The sequence below is a fragment of the Hemiscyllium ocellatum genome, chromosome 18, assembly GCF_020745735.1.
Source record: "Hemiscyllium ocellatum isolate sHemOce1 chromosome 18, sHemOce1.pat.X.cur, whole genome shotgun sequence".
Lineage (NCBI taxonomy): Eukaryota > Metazoa > Chordata > Chondrichthyes > Orectolobiformes > Hemiscylliidae > Hemiscyllium > Hemiscyllium ocellatum.
This window is the reverse complement of record NC_083418.1, coordinates 37411136-37434277: the sequence shown is the minus strand read 5'-3', so window position 1 is coordinate 37434277 and position 23142 is coordinate 37411136. Positions and strand designations below refer to the sequence as shown.

General features: G+C 39.3%; 1 protein-coding gene across 1 annotated transcript in view; it reads left to right on the top strand.

The window, feature by feature from the left end:
* Positions 1-23142, top strand: part of otog (otogelin) — a 211317-nt gene that overhangs the window by 27217 nt on the left and 160958 nt on the right. Inside the window, exons 10-14 of the mRNA XM_060838635.1 lie at positions 579-724; positions 7493-7625; positions 11690-11867; positions 14337-14461; positions 16870-17082. Of these exons, the coding sequence (XP_060694618.1) occupies positions 579-724; positions 7493-7625; positions 11690-11867; positions 14337-14461; positions 16870-17082 (795 nt within the window). The remainder of the gene's footprint in view (positions 1-578; positions 725-7492; positions 7626-11689; positions 11868-14336; positions 14462-16869; positions 17083-23142) is intronic.

The following is a 23142-nucleotide window of genomic DNA, read 5'->3' as shown; positions in this document are numbered from 1 at the left end:
TAGTGTGGAAGCAGGCTAAATGGCCCATCAAGTCCATATCGACCCTCTGAAAAGCATCCCAACCAGACCCATCCACCTTCCCTATCCCTGCAACTCTGAATTTCCCATCACTAACCCACCTAGCCCGCACATTCCTGGATACAATGGGCAATTTAGCATGGCCAATCCACCTAACCTGCATAACTTTGGACTGTGGGAGGAAACCGGAGCACCTTGACAAAACCCACACAGACGCTGGGAGAATGTGCAAACTCCACACAGACAGTCGCACGAGTGTGTAATTGAACCCAGGTCCCTAGCACTGTGAGGCAGCAGTGTCAACCACTGAGTCACTGTGCCACCCCATAATGGATTCTAATAGATGATAGTACAAATTCATCATTGAAAAAAAAGCAATGTGATCAACTGTCATTAATTCTTGATTTGGAAAGTTCTGTAATTGTCATCAAGCTGTCGATATATAGTAGGTATCTGCCGCAATGATCCAGAAAGCTTTGACTTGGGTTGCTACGTGTGATGATTAAAATTTTATAGTACCAGTTTGATTTTGCTAAGTACTTTTTTCTCATTGATTCTAGCGGAGTGCTCAGTAACTGGAGATATTCACTTCAAGACATTTGATGATCGGGCATACACCTTCCATGCTACGTGCCAGTATATTCTGGCAAAGAGTCGTAATTCAGGAAAATTTACCATCAGTCTTCAAAATTCTCAGTGTGGCACAGTAAGAAATAAATGTTGCTTTTGTAGATAAAACAGAAGGGTTGAAATAATAAGGGTTTTGAACAAATCTGAAAATAGAATAGTATTGAAGGAAAATAAATATATAGAGAAAATGTTTGGAAGAAAAGACAGGAGCAGTGATTGGTGAATTTGAATTACAGCGACTGAACTTGGCTGCACATCTCTTTTTAGATAAAAGCCTTTCAACTTATCTTTACTAAGTGGCACAATAAAGGCCATTACATTTCAGTTGAAAATAAATCTACAAATTTTCTCAACTTTCAACCACAAAGCTAGCAATCGTCTGGTGCCAGGAAGGTGATGAAAGTGATATTCACTAAGACCATGTAGATTTAAGAATCATGTGAAATTTTCGGACACATTGACGGCAATAACTTGTATGTGAAGTTGAGTCAATGGATCCCTATCTGTGTCTGTTGAAATGTTGATGCCTTTGATGGTGTAGAGGATGAGAGCAGGCCAGGATAAAAGAAGTTTGCAAAGCAACTGATGAAAGAGGCAGCAGCTGATATGAAAACACTGGCCTGAAGAGGGATTAATGTAACATCGTGAAAGAGACAATTCAGTAAAACAGGGAATTATTGTTGGCTTGAATTTCACTTTTTTTTCCTGGTGTTTTTCTCCAAATGTTTTAAGCACTGCCTTACACTTTGTTTGTTGGCTCCAGTCAATGCTTAAGAGCCAACCTAGGTAGTAAATATTTTAAGAAGTAGTAAGAAATAAGCCATTTTCAATTCTGCTTGTATCCGAATATTCTTGTAACTCTTTACCCAATGAAAATCTGTTGAACTATAGTGAGACATTTCCATGTTATGGGGCACAATTACAAAGTTCAGAAAACCTGAAATATTAGTATTAACATGAATAGTTCAAATAAACTCCGATGATATTTTCAATGTTAGTAGACAGGTAATTTACTAGTGAAAAATATCCTTAGAATTCTGAATTGCTAAGATATGCATTTCCTTTTGAACCTTTTTCTGATTTTGAGAATGGCGTTAGAACATCCTGAAGCTAAGTCACAATACATTCTTGTCATTAATTTCTAGAATAAATCCATTATAGGGGCACTGCTTTTTTTATGCTTATTACGTTTTTTATAGCTGAAGAGAGACCCATTGCCAAGCATTTTGTCTTGTACAGAGCAAGTGCAGGAATGCCACATTTCAAGCAATCACAACAATTAATATTGTAGGAGAAAGTCTGTGTGAATTGATTGGCTGGGATATTGCCATCGAGTAAACAATGGGGAACTATATTCTCTGCATACCTCCAGATAAAATAAAAATATGCAAGGATTGAACAGACTCCTTTTGTTTGCAGAGATCAGGTCTCTGCATGTAAACATATACCCCTTCTAAGAGGCGTAAACTAGGCACATTAGAGTTCAACTGATAATTTGAAATTGGTTAAATGTAGCTATTAGTTCACTCAGAATTCTTCAGCAAGTGTTTTTCAATCATGGAATCACGTCTAACAATCTAGACAATTTGTCTTGGGTTCTGTCAGCCAAGTCTGGTTGAAACCAATCATTACTCGCTCTGATATGAGCACCTGAAGGACATGTTTGATTTTATCAGCCAATTGTCAAAACGTCTGGCCTACATACCTGGTATTTCATTGGCACCGAAATTCACAAATTGCATGGTCAATTGTGTGGAAGGCAAAATATATTTTTTGATTGATAGCATCATCTCATTACTTGGAAAATATCACTTGCATTATAACTACTGCTTGGTAACAATGTGAAATGGCTTGCTTAGTCTGTTGTTCGCATATTTGAGACTGAAGGTTTCTGTGCTGTAGACCTCTATGACACTATGACTAACTGAATTTCTACCTCAGCTCCCTGTCCTATGTCTCCATCCCCATATACCTGTTCTATTCAATAATCTCCTAATCTACTAAGCATCCTTGCCTTAATGGTCTACTGCATTCCAAAACTTCACTGCCCTTGAATGTGAAGAAATTTCTCTTCATCTCAGACTTTAAACAAACTGACTGTTTCTCCCAAGAATTAACCTCTTAGGTTCTGGATTTTACAGCAAGTGGAAATAGTTTCTCAGCATTTGTCCTGAGAAGTTTTCTAAAAATATTTACTCATTTCAAACAGACCACTTATTGTCTGTTTACATGCCACAGAATATAGGCTCTCTCAGGAAGTCAATTTAATGAACTATTTTTTCAGACATTTTACTTTATTTTTGGTAAGGAAACTAAAACTATACTCTGTTGTCCCACACAGATCCATATGAACTTCTCAAGACATCTTTACTGTTATGTTCAAACCACTTTGCAATCTTGTTCTCTCCTGCATCTTAACACTTAGGATTTCATGAGCCTTGGTTTCAATGGTTGGTTATTTTAGCTGCCACAAAATTGTTTTCCAGTGAAATGATACTTTGGCCATGTGATACCTAGACCTGTGCAGTTAGGGAGAGGGAGATTGCTCGAGATGATTTCTTAAGGTTTTTGAAAAAAAATCCTGAACATACAGTTCCTTTCAATTGTATAATCATGCCAAATGCAACTTACACAAAGTGATTCTCAGTTGGGTTTATGTATGGATTAGTGATTAATTATATAGTTAACCTCTGACTGGATACATAGATGGCTCTTAGAATAAGGCAACCCAAATGGAAAAGTGTTTACATCTGAAGACATAAGAGATCACCTGTTATTGTGTTATATTGTATGAATTCAGCTCCATCTTATAGTCAAAATTAGTAACAGTTTGCTGAAATTGATGAAACAAATGCTAGTTATTTAAATATATTAGTAAATGGACAAGCATATGCAAATTCACTACTTTATTTTATAAATGTTTATTTTGATTCAAAAAGACAATTATGGTTGTAGATAGAAACAAAAGAAGAGAACTAAGTCATTTAAACACACCACATGGCAAAAGAAATTATGGCAGCTCTATTATGTAATTCCAATTCTTCGACTTTCTTCCATATAATTAAATATTTATTTTTAATCAGACCCAGGCCAGATAGTGAAGTATGAAACATGACACCAATTGTTTTCCTTGTTAGTCAGCCTAATCACAGGGTGCAGCATAACTGATCTCTGCCTCTGAACTAGTAAGGCAGTGTCCTTACACTCTTGAGGTAATCAAACAATAGCTTTTTCAGGGCTGCTCCATTCCCTGTGGTACCCACTCGTCAAGGAAGGCCGTGAAAATACTGGTGGACATCACTTACTGCTTCAAGATTACCTGAAGACCATGGAAGAGAGGCAGGCAGATAATCTGAATGAGCAACACTCTGCCCACTATCCAGATTTTTAATGGCCAACCTCTCCAAGCCCAGGAACTGACTTACGTGATGTCTTCTGAGTTGGCTAGGCCTCCTCTGTAATGGGTAATTAAAGATCAGGAGTATTGGGTGGAATAGGGTGAAATTTGAGGAGCAGCTCCTTCAAATAATGGCAAAAAGACTGCAATCTAGTACCAACCCCGTACATGTGGAACACGGATGCTTCATAACCACAAATAAAACATTGGCCTAGGTGTCTGCAAGCCATTGGCTAGATGTTAGGAGACAGAGGGAGGTGGTAGAGGATTATCTATTGGACTGGACACCTGTGACCAGAGGTGTTCTACAGGGATTAGTGGTTGGTCCATTGTCATTTGTAATTAATAAAACAATTTGGATGAGAATATGGGAAGCATAGTTAGTAAGTTTGTGGATGACACCAAAATTGATGGTACAGTGGATAGTAAAGAAGGTTATCTAAGATTATAATGGCGTCTTGATCAAATGGGTCAATGGGGTGAGGAGTGGTAGATGGAGTTTAATTTAGATAAATGTGAGGTATTACATGTTTGGTAAGACAAACCAGGGCAGGACTCACATAGTTAATGGGAGGGACTTGGAGCGTATTGTCAAACAAAGAGACCTGGGTTTCAGGTAAATAGTTCTTTGAAAGTGGCATCACAGATAGATAGGATGGTTAATAAGGCATTTAGCATTTTTGCCTTCATTAGTCACAGCATTAATGATAGGAGTTGGGATGTCATGTTGTGGCTGTACAGGACATTGGTGAGGCCACTTGCAGAGTACTGCTATGTTCTGGTCACCCTAATGTAGCAAGGATGTTATTAAATTGGAAAGTGTGCAGAAAAGATTTACAAGAATGTTACTGGGAATGGAGGGTTTAGTTATAAGGAGAGGCTGGATAGGCTTTTTTCCCTGGTGTGTAAGGTTGAAGGGTGACCTTATAGACGTTTATAAAATCATGAGAAGCATAGACAAGGTGAATAGCAAAGGTCTTTTCAGTATGGTAGGGGATTTCAGAACTAGAGGGCATAGGTTTAAGGTGAAAGGGGAAAGATTTAAAAGGTACCCGAGGGATAATGTTTTCATACAGGTGGTGTGCATATGGAATGAACTGAAAATGTGTTGCTGGAAAAGCGCAGCATCCAAGGAGCAGGAGAGTCGACGTTTCGGGCACGAGCCCTTCTTCAGGAATGAGGAGAGTGTGCCAAGCAAGGTAAGATAAAAGGTAGGGAGGAGGAACTTGGGGGAGGGGCGTTGGAAATGCGATAGGTGGAAGGAGGTTAAGGTGAGGGTGATAGGCCGGAGTGGGAGTGGGGGCGGAGAGGTCAGGAAGAGATTGCAGGTTAGGAAGGTGGTGCTGAGTTCAAGGGTTGGGAGTGAGACAAGGTGAGGGGAGGGGAAATGAGGAAACTGGAGAAATCTGAGTTCATTTCTCCAGTTTCCTCATTTCCCCTCCCCCCACCTTGTCTCAGTCTCAACCCTCGAACTCAGCACCACCTTCCGAACCTGCAATCTCTTCCTGACCTCTCCGCCCCCACTCCCACTCCGGCCTATCACCCTCACCTTAACCTCCTTCCACCCATCGCATTTTCAACGCCCCTCCCCCAAGTCCCTCCTCCCTACCTTTTATCTTAGCCTGCTTGGCACACTCTCCTCATTCCTGAAGAAGGGCTCATGCCTGAAACTTTCCTGCTCCTTGGTTCTGCCTGACCTGCTGCGCTTTTCCAGCAACATATTTTCAGCTCTGATCTCCAGCATCTGCAGTCCTCACTTTCTCCTATATGGAATGAACTGCCAGAGAAAGTGGTAAATGCAGGTTCTGTTACAACATTTAAAATATATTTGGACAGGTATATGAATAGAAGAGGTTTCGAAGGATATGGGTCAAATGCAGGCAAATAGGATTAGTTTAGTTTGGGAAATCTGGTTGGCATGGACAAATTGGACTGAAGGCTCTGATTCCCTACTGTTTGACTCTATGATGGTATAACTTCCTATTACATGGGATTGCAACATACAACACCCTCCATTGTCAGATCTCTAATAGTGAAAAGGAAATCTCCAACAAAGAGTGCCCTCTACTAAGGGTCCCTGCTACCACTGGATATCTGTCCAGATGACGAGACATGCCTGGACAGTAGATGAGAGAAAGGAAGAGAAGCAGCCTTTGTAAAGATTGGAATGGCACGGAGTGAATTTCAGAGAGACAGCTCAGAGTGGGAGGAATGGGCTTCTGAGGGACATTTCTGACTCTCTTAATGTGAGCTTCCGGATAATGTTTAAGACAGCTGTTCAGAAATGTTATGACACACCTTTGGATTAGATGACATTTAAATCCCAGTCTTGTGATCAGAGGTAGGGAGGCTATCACTGCACCATAGGGAGCCTCTTGTTATGTTTTCTTAGTCCTTAACCATAGGTACAGGAGTAGGCCATATAGCATCTTGAGCCTGCTCCGCAATTTGGTAAGATCATGGCTGATCTCTGGCCTAACTGGATATGACTGCCCTGGGCCCCTATCCCTTGATATCCTTGCTTAGTACAATCTTGTCTCTCTCAGATTTAAATTTAACAAATGCATTGGTATCAACTGCCAGTTGAGGAAGTGAGTTCCAAATTTCTACTACTCTGTGTGTGTGGAAATGCTTACTAGCATCTCTCCTGAATGGCCTGGCCCTAATTCTTAGACTGTACCTCTAGTTCTAGAATCTTGAACCACTGGAAATACTTTATCTTTATCTACCCCGTCTTTCCTAGTTAATATCTTGAAGACCTTAATCATTTTACCCCTTAACCGTATAAATTCTAGAGAATACAGACCTAATTTGTCTCATCTCACCTCATAACTTAACCCATGAAGTCCAGGTATCATGCTTGTAAACTTACGCTGACCTCCATCCAGGACCAAAACATCTTTCCTAAGGTGTAGTGCCCAGACCTACTCAAAGTACTCTGTGGCATCACACTATAGTTTTGTATACCTGCAGCATTCCTAAATTCCAGCCCTTTAGATATAAAGGCCAGCATTTCAGTGTCCATCACCTGTGTTTCCTTAACAACATAACCAACCAATCATTAACACATATCTTAATTTTTAACATTTCAATTGACTTTATGGTATTTATGGCAGTGTATTCCAAAATCTTATGATACTTTGATTGAAAAATAATCTCTTTACTTCAGTTTTAACTTGCTGAATAATTGCTGGAAATCTGTGATATTTTTACTTTAAAAAACACCAGAAGCTTTGGACACAGTACAAATGAAATTTCTGTTGATCTTTTGACAAAGTTACATCAGGTAATTGGAAACATACTGAAGAAATCCATTGTGTTCCCTTTATCCAACTTTCCCAATTAATGGATTTATTAGACAGATTGAAATCAAAACATTATGTTGTAAAAGTGAATGGAGCAAGCACATATTATGAAACTCTAAACTGTCTCTGCTTCTTTTCTCAGAATCTAAATGGTGCCTGTATTCAGTCAGTGAGTCTAGTTATTGATGAAGATTTGAAGAAACAGGTGACGTTGACTCATTCGGGCGAGGTGTACCATTGTAATCAGTACAGGATCAGTTTGCCTTATAAAGATGGTATGAAATAATAACCTCTTGCTACAATAATCTTTCTGAAGCTGCAAATGTATCTTTCTCTTTCAAAGTACATATTGCTGCTCCTTAGCCTTTACAAAAATCACTTTTAGTTGTCTACACATTTGCTTACCCTTTACACGTGATCATTTGTAACAGTTAACCAAAGTCACATTCATCTAATCATGGACAATTACATTTAGTACTTAGTTTTTCATCGGCTCTGGTTACAGCTCGTAGTGATCTCCAGATATTTAAATATTAACCAGAAAATGTAATTGTCTAGTATGTGGTATTAGCTTGGCTTGGTGGAAGTACTTTCCTTTTAAACTTCTAGTGAAAAAGCTAATATTCATTTTTAGATTTTTATATAATTTGAGATGCAGTGGGGTCACTGCATTATTTTTAGTACAGTCCAAAGTAAGATTAATCTGCTTCATGTTAGAGTTTGATGGTGTAGCAATAACTTCTTGTTTGGTTCCTGGGCAAGCAGCTATACCTTTGTGTTTGGACAAACATCAGTTTATGAGAGAGAAAGCAGCTAAATGCCTCTCTGTCTCTCACACTGATTCTGCCTCTCTCACTCTCTGTCTCAAATCGTACTTGAAAGAAAAATGGTGGTGGGGGGTGGGAGGAGGGGGGCAGTGGAAATACCATCAGAGAAACTGAAAAGGTGAATCTGGAACTAGGGAATGAAAGATTGAGAATCAATATTTCTACCAATCTTGTATCCTCATTGAGTCAAAAGGTATCAGAAGGAACAGGAGGAAAGCACTCAATGACTACTGTAAACCAGACTGGTGACATTACTGTACTTTGCTGACATTTTTTGTTTCTTGCCCATCCATAACATTGTGTCTGGAATGCTCTTTTTAAAAATGTACAGTAGAAATAATACTTGAACTGTGCAAAACTCTAGTTAGACCACACCTCAATAGTTATAGGCACCACATTTTGGAAAGGGAATATTGGCCAAGGATGCATGGAGAGATTAAATAAACTACTGTCATATTCCATGGAAGTTTGGAACTCTGTTCCACACAACAACTAGGTAAATTATTAATTTTAAAACTGGGATTGATTTTTTTTATCGTTGTCCAAAGATATTAAGGGACATGAGTGTGTCTATAGAGTTAGTTTGCAGATCAGTCCTAATCTCTTTGTGTGGCACTAGAACAGGTTTGAGAGGTTAAATATCTCCTCCTCCTGTGCTCATAGTTTATTGTAAAGTCACTTTGTCAGTAACGAGTTTTGAGAAGATTTACAGCTCAGGTTTAGGTTATGGATGTAAGTTTGTTCACAGAGCTGGAAGGTTCGTTTTCAGACATTTCGTCACCATACCAGGTAACATCATCAGTGTGTCTCCAGTGAGGCACTGGTGGTGTGGCCTGCTTTTTATTTATATGTTTCAGTTTCCTTGGTTGGTGGTGTCATTTCTTGTTCTTTTTCTCAGGGGGTGGTAAATGGAATCTAAGTCAATGTGTTTGTTGATTGCATTCTGACTAGAATTCTATGCTTCTAGGAATTCTTGCGTGTGTCTCTGTTTGGCTTGTCCTTGGTTGGATGTGTTGTCCCAGTCAAAATGGTGTCCTTCCTCATCTGTATGTAAAGATACTAGTGATAGTGGGCCATGTCTTTTTGTGGTTAGTTGATGTTCTTGTATCCTGATGGCTAGATTTCTGCCTGTTTGTCTATTGTAGTGTTGTTACAGTTCTTGCACGGTATTTTGTAAATGGCATTAGTTTTGCTGGTTGTCTGGACAGGGTCTTTCAAGTTCATTAGCTGCTGTTTTAGTGTGTTGGTGGGTTTGTGGGCTACCATGATGCCAAGTGGTCTGAGTAGTCTAGCAGTCATTTCTGAGATGTTTTTGACGTAGGGGAGAGTAACTAGGTGTCTGGACATGTTTTGTCTGCTTGTTTGGGTTTGTTGCTCAGAAATTGGCGGACTGTGTTCATTATGTACCCGTTCTTTTTAAATACACTGTCTAGGTGATTTTCCCCTGCTTTTCATAGTTCCTCTGTGCTGCAGTGTGTGGTGGCTTGTTGAAATAATGTTCTAACTCAGCTCCTTTTGTGGGTATTGGAATGATTGCTTCTATAGTTCAGTATTTGGTCCATATGTGTTGTTTTCCTGTATACGCTGGTGTGAAGATCCTCATTGGCTGTTCGCTTTATCTAGAATGGCAGTTTGTTGTTGTTTTCCTTCTCGTCAGTGAATTTTATGCCAGTAGGGGTATTATTGATGGTGTTGAAGGTTTCCTCTAATTTGTTTCGTTTAGTCATGACAAAGGTGTCATCCACGTAACGGACCCAAAGCTTGGGTTAGATGGTTGGCAGAGCTGTTTGTTAGTCTCTGCATTACTGCCTCTGCTAAGAACCCTGATATCTGAGATCCTATGCGTGTTCCGTTGGTTTGTCTGTAGGATTTGTTGTTGAAGGTGAAGTGGGTGGTAAGGCATAGGTCCACTAGCTTGGCGATACTGTCTTTGCTAATGAAGTTGGTGGTGTTTGGTGTATGTGTCTTTGGTCCTTCCAGTAGTGTCGTCAGTGTTTCCTTGGCCAGTTTGATGTATATGAATGTGAACAGGACTGTTATGTCAAAGGAGACCATTATTTCATCGTCTTCTATCTTGATGTCTTTGGTCTTCAGAAATTCTTAGGTGAGGTGGGTGGAGTGATGTAAGTCATCTACTAAGTGTTTTAGTCTTTGGTGTAGCTCCTTGGCTAATCTGTAAGTTGGTGTTACAGGTCGTGAGACTATGGGTCTAAGAGGGGCTTTCTCAATGTAGACCCCTTGATTTAAAATGACTGTCAAGCGTCCTTTGTCTGCAGGTAGGACAACAATATTTTTATCTTCTTTTAGTCCTTCTAATGCCTTCCTTTCTTGTGTATTGAGTGTGTTTCCTTCCTTTTCCTGCTTAATGTTGGTGTGACTGTTTGTCTAATGGTTTGCTGGGTTTCTTCTGTGAGTTGGATTGTCTTTCAGTGTTGTTTCCAATGCTACTAAGAAATCTTTTTTGTCCGCATCCTGGAAGTTCTAATTTAATCCTCTTACAAAGACAGATTTTTCAGTGTCTGTGAAGGGTTGGTCACATAAGTTTTTTGTCAGTGCCGTTATTTTATGTAAGTTTGCCTAGTTTTTTTCTGCAAGTCTAGTTTTTTCATTTTCGGTTTGTCGTTGTCTAATATCTATGGTTCGTTGTACTGTCTGTCCATTCCTGGTCTGTTGCATTAATGAGTAAAGTTTTTTGGCACGAAATTTCCTGGTTGTATTTATGGAGTCTGTTCTGGCTATCATTAATCATTAATCTAAGCATTCTGTGGCCATTTTGCTCTGCTATTCCTTTGGCTAATGGGGTGTTAAGGGGAGGTTTGTATTTAAGACATTTAGATAATACCTGTTTCCTTAGGCATTTGTGCAAAAAGTGCAGCTGTTCACAGATGGTGCTGTGTCGGATGGAATTGTTTTCCCATGTTTGGACTAGTTTTAGTGTATTGCGCCCATAGGTGTTACGTCCTAGGACAAGCCAAACAGAGACATGTTCGAGAATTCCTAGAAGCATGGCACTGCAACCAGAACTCTATCAACAAACACATTGACTTGGATCCCATTTGCCACCCCTTGAGAAAAAGAACATGAAATGGCATCACCACTGGAAATGCCATCACCATCAGAAATGACATCACCAACCCAAGGAAACCAAAGCTCATTAATAAATAGTTGGCCATACACTGATGATGTTGCCTAGTATGGTGACACAATGTCTGAAAACAAAACTTCCAGCTCAGTGAGCAAACTCACATCCTTATCAATTTGTTGGTATTTCCCTGCCTCATTTTTAAAGTTATAACTTATCTAATGATGAATTAGTTAAATTATATTTGATTATTAATAAAGTGGTACATTTTACTTGTATAAAGAACCATGTCTAACTTAATTGCTGTTAGCATTCTACCCAACAGACTTGGTAAAACGTAGCTAATTAGAGCAACCAGTTTGACAACAACTTGCTTAAACAGCTGTTTCACACCATAATCTCAATAGTACATTCCCTTGTCCTTTAACAGATTTGTTTGAAGTCACTGAGCTCAGCTCCATGTTTGTGCAAATTAAGACCAACTTTGGATTGCATTTGCAATATGATAGAGAAGGGAGACGGCTCTACATCCAGGTGGATACAAGCTGGAAAGAGGATACCATTGGTCTCTGTGGAACATTCAATGGCAATATTCAGGATGATTTCTTGTAAGTATTTGTCAAGCCTTGAGGTTAATTGAGTTTGATTAGAACTTAATGACTGATTACAATTTGGCTACAAAGAATAATAGTCATAATTAGATTTTTTTGTATCTAAAGCTTTGTGTTTCTTTTCAACAAGGATCACTTTTTAACACTGCTGTTGGTGAGTTGTGAAGTTTTATTTCATATCTGTGTCTGGAGCTTGGCAGAAACTTCAATCCTTACCTGTCAATTAGGCGACACTTTTTCATTTCTGCTTCTCCAGATGTTCACAAAGCACTCAAAGAATTGCACAAATTAATAGTTTAGATTAATGCATTAGTGCTCAAATAAAAATTATCTTTCTAAAAGTATTAATAATTAATCAGAGCTAGGGACAAAAAAATCTAAATTGTAACCTTGAACCAAAGTAAATGATATGAACTGCAGGAGATTTCAACATTTTCAAAACAGTATTTTAAAATTTGTGTTTTGATGTTTAGCTAATATTTCAACTTGGTTTAAATGCTAAATGGTATTTTACCTATTCTTTTTGCATCATCCCATTAAACCAAACTTGTCGTGGTGGAGTGAGTTTGAGTGGAGCTATGTCCATATTAACAAGTCATCAAGTTAGCTGACTGAGAGACCTAGCTCATGGTTAATTGAGTCATTTTGCAGTCAAAAAACTAGAAACATCAAAGAAACCTTTGATTTTGAGCTGCCATAACATTAGGCAAACTGTCCACTGCTGGTTTTGGGTGTGGGGAGGGATGTGGACTGGTATGTATGAGGTATCACTGTTCCATGCTGATTTTCTGCAGTTTGACGGAGCTCTCTAGCTCCTCCAAGCTACACAAAATTTACCAGGAGCTCATCTGTGGTATTCTTTGAACTTAGACCAGCATTTGATGCTGTTTAGAGCCTATCTATCACTGCTGAATCCAAAGGTAATTGTACATCATTGGAACTTGACCAGCATTTTAAATTTGTCAGTCATCTCAATGCAAAAAGAAAAGGTAATAGTTCCAGTCAATAACTGCTAACAATATACAGGTGGAAACTTAATGTTTTATAAATTGAACAATTTTGCTTAGGGTGAAAGTTTTCCTGCCTTTTCCCTGTAAATCTTGATCTGATTAAAAATCAGGGACACATATATAATCCAGGCTGTACTTCAATGTAGTGATGAGGGAGTGTGACATTTTTAGAGCTGTTGTCTTTTAGATTTTTGATTTTAAACAGTCCCCACCTGAGGTGGATGTAAAAGGTCTGTTAACACTATTGGAAGCTGTAAGTTTTCCCATTGTTCTGTTAGCCAGCACAACTCTGCTGCTGTGCAGTGAAAAGCCCCCAGGTAATCATATTATAACTGTAGGGTGGCTAGCTTACATAGACAAATTCCATCATAAATATTGACTTGAGTTTAAATTGTAAAGTGTTAGAAAAGAGTGACATGAGCAACAAGATTTAGTACAAGTTTGTTCAGATGTAAGAATTATAATACACTATCAAAAATACATTATTGCATTGAAATGTCTAGTGCATTTGTTAAAGAATTGACAAGAGGAAATATTCTTTACTTCTCGGTTGACATCAACAGAGAAGTGAACTTCAGTCCGTGAATTCAAAGAATTAACTTAATCAATAATTCAGGCACTCCAAAAAATCACAAAGCGACAGGGCCTCAAAAGAAAATTGGCTTGTAAACATTATCTGGAATGTAGTGAAGTTTATACAGGGAATAGATACTCATAGAGGAAGGGAATCAAAGATAATCAGTGGAAGATGGGATTGTGGAATTTAAAATGCAAACAGATCAGCCACAATCGTTTTGAATGGTGGAATGGGTTCATAGGGCTGTATAACCTGCTTCTGCTTTTAACTTATGTGTTTCATATGCATCTCAAATGTTTCTGTAACCATTAACTGTTATTCTGTATGATTATTACACAAAAGAACCATCATTAATTTATACTTCTAACAAATCGTTCTTTACATTTATTTTAATTCTTCTTCCAAGTCTCCAATCACCATACAGCAGTTTAAACTAAGAAAGCAGATACACAGCTAGGCCTCTGTCGATGTTCCTTTTTAGTATATGTGGGGGTGGTGAATAAGAAAACCTGTCTAGTGGTTACTTGCTATTTGATTTTTTTCTCTCTTTGGATTACCTTTCATCGCATTAAGTTCTTATCACTTACTCACAATGACACAGACAGTGTGGAACATGCTGTCAATATAACATATAGTCAGTATGATCCTGGAAATCATATTAGTATTTCACTTGACCACGCTTTCAGATTCAGTTATCTTTGCAGGATTATGTAACACATGTGATTCTATTATATATTAAAAACAAACGGATATTAATTTGTTTTTAGCCATTAGTGGAAAATAGATGATAAAATGGAAGCTTATTTTGTATGTTACCCTGTACTTCCATTCATTGAGTTTGTGCATGACCTACTCCCTTTCTGTTTGCCATTTGTAAAGATCCCCAGGGGGAATGATTGAAAGCACACCACAGTTGTTTGCCAATTCCTGGAGAATCTCCACAGCTTGCAACTCAGGTGCCAACATTCCTGAGGTAGATCCATGTGACATGCATCAGCAATCTGGTGAGCATTGTATAACACATGGTCTGTTGTTCTTGGAAATATTCTATTCTGTGTTTTGTTATATTTCTTGAACAGTTTTAATGTTGTTTTTATGAAAAACAAGCTATTGATATATTTGGGATATCAATATCACATGGTGTTTATGTTGTCGTGACCATATGAGGAGACGTGAATTGACTGTCCCATTTTTAACCCCCTCAGTCAGCCACAACAGAAAGTTTATATTATTTCTAGCCTGCAACTATAACTCACTTAAGTTGAAGTGTTTTTAAAATTCATTTGTGGGGAGTGAGCATCGCTGACTAGCCAGCATTTAATGCCCGTCCCTAGTTGTCCTTGAGAAGGTTGTGGTGAGCCGCCTTCATGAACTGCTGAATCCACTTGCTGTGGGTTGACCCACAACGCTATTAGGAATGGAATTCCAGGACTTTGATCCAGTGACAGTGAAGGAATGGCAATATATTTCCAAGTCAGGATGGTGAGTGGCTTGCAGGGGAACTTGAAAGTGATGATATTCCCATGAATCTGCTGCCCTTGTCCTTCTAGATACTTGTGGGTTTGGAAGGTGCTGTCTGAGGATTTTTGGTGGATTTCTGCAGTGCATCTTCAGATAGCTCTACTGAGCGTCTGTGGTGGAGGAAGTGCATGCTTGTGAATGTAGTGCCAATCAAGTGGGCTGCTTTGTCTTGGATGGTGTCAAGCTTCTTGAGTGTTGTTGAAACTACACTCATCCAGGCAAGTTGTGAATGTTCCATCACACTCCTGATTTGTGCCTTGGAAATGGTGGTCAGGCTTTGGGGAGTCAGGAGATGAGTTACTCACCGCAGTATTCCTAGCCTCCGTGTTGTAGCCATTGTGTTTATTTCCTTATGCCACTGCTTTTTGTCATTTATATAACTCATTTGGATTTGAATATAAGAGGAATGGTTAGTAAGTTTGCAGATGACCCCAAAATTGGTGGTGTAGTGGACTGTGAAGAAGATTAGCTCAAAGTACAACCCACAACAGATGGGCCGATGGAAGATTACCTCAAAGTACAACCCACAACAGATGGGCCGATGGACTGAGGAGTGGCAGATGTAGTTTAATTTAGATAAATGTGAGGTACTCCATTTTGGAAAGGCAAATCAGAGCAGGACTTAAATACATAATGGTAAGGTCCTGGGGAATGTTATCAAGCTGAGCGACCTTATAGTGCAAGTTCATAGTTCCTTGAAGATGGAATCACAGGTAAACAGGTGTAATGAAGAAGGTGTTTGGTGCATTTGTCTTCATTGGTCAGTGCATTGAGTGTAGGAGTTGGGATGTCATGTTGCAGCTGTACAAGACATTGGTTAGGCCACTTTTGAAATACTGTGTTCAAATCTGGTCTCCCTGCTATAGAAAATATGTTAAACTTGAAAAATTGACAATAACGTTACCAGGGTTGGAGGGTTTGAGCTATAGGGAAAGGCTGAATAGGCTGGGCCTGCTTTCCCTGGAGTGTTGGAGGCCAAGGGGTAACCTATAGAGGATTCTGGAATCATGGGGGACATGGATTGGGTGAATAGCCAAGGTCTTTTTTACCCAGTCTAAGTCTAAGTGATCCCATAACCAGCACATTTGATCTAAGTATTGGAGTCTTGCCACATCTAGTTATGAATAATGGAAAGGTAAGCAACGAACAGGAGACGGAGACTCTATAAATTTCCTTATACTTAATGATAATAATCCCCCCACTGTCACTGGAGCCAAATCCTTACCTTCCTTCCTGATATGACTGTGGGTGCCCCAGCCCTAAGGACTGCAATCATTGGAGGGAACACAGTTTCACATCTCAAGGGAAATTAGAGATGAGTCTTAAACTTAGCCAGTGATGTCCCTGAACCATGAATAAATAAGAACAATTCACCCATTTATCTCCTAATCCACTTACTGATATTCTAAGTCTGACCTTTATATTTACTAAATAGTGACAAGAAACATTAAAAAAAAGGCTTTGTGTGCTATGTTCCTGACTCCCTGCAGCGTTCCAACGAGTTCCCTAAATGCACTGCATACTTGTTTGAAAACTGTGATTGGAGCATCTTGGAAATAATGCACACAATGCTGACTTGGGAAGTTACGAGTACAGCAACCACCCTCCTCATTGCTACCGCTTTGGAGATTCAGCACAATAGGTTTTCCCAGACAAGAAAGTGATGAACATTTGAAAATCTGGGTGACACATCATAATTTATGTAATGCATATTCCCAGTGGTTCAAACTAGACGTGGCTGAGAACAAATTAGAGTGATATTTGACATACAATTATCTGAAAAGATAATGGTAGATGTATGCAATCAAATTTAAACTTAAAAGTTACAAAAGAAAGCTTTTCATTTTGTGAATGAAATATTTCTCAATTTCTTTTCATGTTTCATTTGCAGCCTCTTATGCCACAGAGAAGTGTAGCATTATGAGTGACTATCTGTTTGCATCATGCCATCAGTATTTGAGTCCCGACTTATATCAACAACAATGCAAAGCAGACACCTGCAAGTGTGGAGAAACTTGTATGTGCTCCGCTGTGGCCCACTATGCTCGTCAATGTGGAAAATATGGCATCTTCATAGACTTTCGGTCCAATGTCTCAGAGTGTGGTAAGCAGCACATCATTACTAGAAATTCACACTTCATTAACAAAATAGGATTGTCTCTCCAATATGAAAGAGCAAATGTTTACAGTATATTTGGTTGTGTCACATTGGTAAATGAAGTAGTTGTATTGTTTTAATTATTCACACTTGAAATTGAATGGCATCATTGCCTTGCTGGATTGATTTACAATTTATTTCCTAGTTTGTGCAAAGATTTGTAGCTCGGGTGCTTGTTGTAGTGGTTCTGTTCGCCGAGCTGGAAGTTTTGGTTGCAAACGTTTCGTCCCCTGGCTAGGAGACATCATCAGTGCTCTGGAGCCTCCTGCGAAGCGCTACTTTGATGTTTCTTCCAGTATTTATAGTGGTCTGTCCTTGCCGCTTCCGGGTGTCAGTTTCAGCTGTCCGCTGTAGTGATTGGTATATTGGGTCCAGGTCGATGTGTCTGTTGATGGAGTTTGTGGATGAATGCCATGCCTCTAGGAATTCCCTGGCTGTTCTCTGTCTGGCTTGTCCTATGATAGTAGTGTTTTCCCAGTCGAATTCATGTTGCTTGTTGTCGGAGTGTGTGGCTACTAGGGATAGCTGGTCGTGTCGTTTCATGGCTAATTGATGTTCATGTATGCGGATTGTTAGCTGTCTTCCTGTTTGTCCTATATAGTGTTTTGTGCAGTCCTTGCATGGTATTTTATAAACTACATTAGTTTTGCTCATGTTGGGTATTGGCTCCTTTGTTCTAGTAAGTGGTTGTCTGAGCGTGCCTGTTGGTTTGTGTGCCGTTATGAGTCCTAGGGGTCACAGTAGTCTGGCTGTCAGTTCTGAAATGCTCCTGATGTATGGTAGTGTGGCTAGTCCTTTTGGTTGTGGCATGTCCTCGTTCCGTGGTCTATCTCTTAGGCATCTGTTGATAAAGTTGCGCGGGTATCCGTTTTTGGCGAATACCTTGTATAGGTGTTCCTCTTCCTCTTTTCGCAGTTCTGGTGTACTGCAGTGTGTTGTAGCTCTTTTGAATAGTGTCCTGATGCAGCTTCATTTGTGTGTGTTGGGGTGGTTACTTTCATAGTTTAGGACTTGGTCTGTGTGTGTTGTTTTCCTGTGTACCCTTGTGGAGAATTCTCCGTTCGGTGTTCTCTGTGCTATCACGTCTATACTAACACTATATAGGACAAACAGGAAGACAGCTAACAATCCGCATACATGAACACCAACTAGCCACGAAACGACACGACCAGCTATCCCTAGTAGCCACACACTCAGACAACAAGCAACATGAATTTGACTGGGAAAACACTACTATCATAGGGCAAGCCAGACAGAGAACAGCCAGGGAATTCCTAGAGGCATGGCATTCATCCACAAACTCCATCAACAGACACATCGACCTGGACCCAATATACCAATCACTACAGCGGACAGCTGAACTTGATACCCAGAAGCGGCAAGGACAGACCACTATAAATGCCGGAAGAAACATCGAAGAAGCGCTTCGCAGGAGGCTCCAGAGCACTGATGATGTCTCCTAGCCAGGGGACGAAACTTTTGCAACCAAAACTTCCAGCTCGGCGAACAGAACCACTACAATTTATTTCCTAATTAATAATCAAGATGAACAGCAATAATGAAAAGTCAAGTGAGGAAACTTGAAGAGAATCAGGAGGTAATCATTATAAACCTGAATTTAGGAGGACTAACAGAATAAATAGCATAACTTTGATGTTGAAGATGGTAAAAGACATATTGATTTCAATTTGAATATTTATGATGAACAATAAGAAAATTTTGAAGGAAGAGCAAGAGAGACTTGTGAGTTGCAATAAGTCTTCAGTTTAAGCTAGTTATTACAGGACATTGGGTATTTAACCAATGTCCCAGATTTCATTATCCGATTCATTGTCATAACCTTGATTTCATGATAAGGTTCACACAGGCTGCTGAATGTTGTACAAGGATGAAAGGTCTGAAAGGTTTAATGTTTAAACCATTTCCCAGTAACAGGCACTATGATAATGTCATAGTATCTCGAAGGAGTAAGATGTACAACCCAAGTCTTTATAATTTCTGTAACCAAGTTTGTCATATTGATGCAACTTTTACTTAGTTTCTGATATTTATAGTGAAGGATTGGTTGTGTGAACAGTTGACACATTTAGGCCAAGGGCAGTACATAGATAGAAAAGGTTGTAATTGAACTAGTTGTAGATTAGCAGTGATCCTATATTATTTGTACAGTAGAAGCCATTGCAGGAATCTTATTCCCTGGCAGATCAATATCCTCCACTGTTTGATTGAGATGAAACCAAAAAGGAACATCAGGACAAAAGGAACTTTCAGACCTCTTACTTTCAGGAACAGAATGAAAGTCAACAGTCGTTAATCCTAAAATATCCCAATTTCCCAAGTTTAAAGACTGCAGCATTCCTAAAAGGAGATAAAAAGTCAAAGCTTTTTGTCTTGCACTCAGTGGGACTACTACTTGAACTGATGTCTCTTTTTAAAGTTTGTTTCTTATGTAGCATGAGAAGAGGAAGTTGACGTCTTAAACAATTATTGATATAGAAATGCAGCAAGAACAGTTAACTTGGAGAAGGTGAGAACTGCAGATGCTGGAAGATCAGAGTCAAAGAGTGTGGTGCTGGAAAAGCACAGCCAATCAGGCAGCATCCAAGGAGCAGGAGAATCAATGTTTCAGGCATAAGCCCTAACTGTTAATTTTAGTTCACAGTCCAGATAGGTAGTTGCTAATTGGACAGGCTATTGCTTAGGGGAGACAGCAGAATTTAGTTGTCTCCATGACCGACTTTTTCAATGAAAAAGGTAGTGTATATGATTTGTTTACATAAAATACCCACTTATAGCACGTGCAATTACATCATATTGCCAGCTTGACTGATAATTTTAAATTAGTTTCTGGTGTAAGTTTTACCACAGTCTAGATTGTTAAATTGATGATGACCAAAAGTGGAATTCCATCTATTGCTAGTTGCTGTTCTGAGGCTTGCAAGGCCAGTTTGGTTGAGGATGGTTGGTAGGTTGCCCAACTATGAACTGTCAATGGGATGCAGATGCTTGGCATCATACCACAACTGAAATTCATATTATAATACTCTGCTTTATGTCGAGATTGTGGTGCTGGAAAAGCACAGCAGGTCAGGCAGCATAAAAGGAACTGGAGAATCGATGTTTCCGGCATAAGCCCTTCATTAGGAATGAGCCTCATTTCTGATCAAGGGCTTATACCCGAAATGTTGACCCTCCTGCTCCTTGGATGCTGCCTGACTTGCTGTGCTTTCCAGCACCACACTCTCGACTCAGATCTCCAGCATCTGCAATCCTCACTTTCTCTAATACTCAGTTTTATGGCAGGCAAAACATCATTTTTGTTTGATGCTTGTAGGTCAATTATATGTAAATCATTGTTTTTTTGTTATCTTAACAAGCTTCACCCATTGTTTTAGAAATCTTCCCCTTCCAGCGTAATCTGAATTACATGGGCACCATCCAGGGACAAAAATGGTGGACATCATTTCTTACTTGAGCTTTTGTGATAGAACATTTTGGGAGAATAATGAAATCTCTAGATCACATAAATTTGTGAAATCAGATGCTTGGAGAAGAATGAGTTAGTGGGGAAAGTAATTATAGATACAGGTGTTTCATAAATGTTAGAGAGAAACAGCGCAGGGTGAGATGCCATGTAAGGGTCTGAAAGGGCTAATGCCAAGTAATAGCTCAATCATCACTCACTCTGATAATGTAACACAGATGTGGTGGGAGAACAGCCTGGGATCTCAAAGGAGTAACACCTACCATCCAGAACCTCAAGAAAAATAGCTTCCTCCCTTTGAACCAGCAACCGGTTTTCCTCTACTAAATAGGCCTTTAGGTTTCTACTGCAACATAACAGCAAACCAACCCCTATAGTGAACAGTAGTGCAGACAACCTCATTCAACAAGGTGATCAGTGGTGAGGATTGCTGTCACACCAATGACCGGTAAATTGCTAGCTTGCTGAAGCACAGTTATCACTCTAATGTCTATTGTGGGTATTACATTCAGTCCTCAACTTGAATGGTGGGAATGGTTAGCCAGAGTAGGAAATGGTTGTTCTGGTGTTTAGATGACCCACAACATATACCATCAAATCCAGCTGCGAGATTGAATTTTAATTTTACTGTTTTATGCACTATTACTGGGTAGAATAGCTGTGATGAGTCTCTGCTATTTCTTTTTAATCAATTCTTTCAGAAGCTATTCACATGGCATTGCCAGTTCTCTCAAGATCAAATCAACAACGAAGCATTATTTTATCATCGTCTGTACCATCATTCAGTGCTGCTCAACATATTTGTGGTTGGCAGCTCATATTCAACAGGGCTAGGAAGTTAACAACTTATAACTCTGATAACTAACATAATAGGAAAACAAAATAAAGTACATTTCATCTGGCTTTGAAAGAGTGCAGAATCAGTCCCAAATTTTGATGGTGTGCTCATTTTTCTGGTACCCAATGAGCACCTAAGCTTCCAGTGTGATAGGTGGAAAGTACACTTCATTGTGAGCCAAAGGTGCAATATCTGCTATAAAGAGTGCAGAGGGCCCAAACGTACAGTAGCTGCTTTATGTATATAAGTAAGAGTTCCATAACCTGTTTGAAGTCCCTTCCATAAAAGTGGATTTCTCCAACCAGGTTTTCATATGGCCTCACAAATATCCTAAAAGAAATCCATTACGGTCATCACCAGAACATAAGTTTTTCAAGTATATTTATCTCAATAGTAATTAAGGCACTTTGGTTTGCTGTCACCCACTGCTTCCATCCTTTCCCATTCCCATTCCAGTCCCTGGCCCTGAATCTCCTGGAATACCCATCTTTTGCAAAGGTGATATTCATCCCATTAAGAAACACATCTAGCTCTTCAGCATGAGTCTGAAGTCAAAACCAAATTCTCCTCCAGATATCTGACCTAGATCTAGATTTACACAATGAAAATAGTGACCTTGGGTCCTGACATCACCAGGGGGAGTGGTCTAGGACTGGATGACAAACGAATGCTGGAAGTGCTCAGTGGGAACTGTTCTAATAAGTTGAGTCATGGAGGAAAATTTTAAAAGTATAAATATTTTTTCATTTGGTGAGGAAATTCTACCATCTATATAAGGGAGAGGGAAAAACTTGACTGTTCAAGTTTGGATGCCAGAAGCATTGTATCAGTACAGATAATGAAGCTTCTGGACAGGAAAAAATGTGCATCTCAATCTCCAAACTGATTTCAAGGTAGAAATGGACTTCATTTTATCACAACTTGTGAGACATAAATTCTAATTTTCCACAAAAATGTAGCCACTGATTGAGAGAATACTTCAAAAGAAACATTCATCTCGCTTTTGTTAGGCTGATTGGAGTCTTTCCAACAGCTAGAGAACTGCTGAGGAACCCCTGTTAGTTCTATTGTGGGGGCTCAGTCAAATCAATTCAGTGTGCATTGTTGGATTTTCCAACCAATCTGGGTCCCTAGTTTAGGTACTGACTACAGGGGGATATCTCCCACAGAGGCTGCTGGCCCAACAAAGTTTTCTTGGTGGCTTTCAAAGAGTGCAGGCTACTTGGTCCACATATGCTCCTGGTGATATACCCATTAACATTGAGCCTAAGTAGGCCCATTAATGAGCCTAATTAACATCCTATTGATTGAGGACAGGAACCCCATGTCAGCCCCATGTGTCCTCCCACCTCATCAGAGATGGTTTGTACACCACTGATATGGATTACCTCCAAAGATTAAGTGGGCCTGTTTGATACATTTCCCACCCATTATAGCTACAGTAAATCTAGCCTATTGAAACTGAGAAAGGAGCTTATAGTTATAACATAAAACTAATTCTGCTCATAACACATTACCTTGTCATTGTGAATTATGATCATTTTCAAAGGTATATCAAATATTTATGCAGCATGTGGTGTATAGTATGAATAAAATTAACATTAGAATGATGAGATCAAAATTCAAACTATGGTTTCAAGTTCTCTGTGAAATAATAGTTTAATTCTGATTATTAAAAACTAGC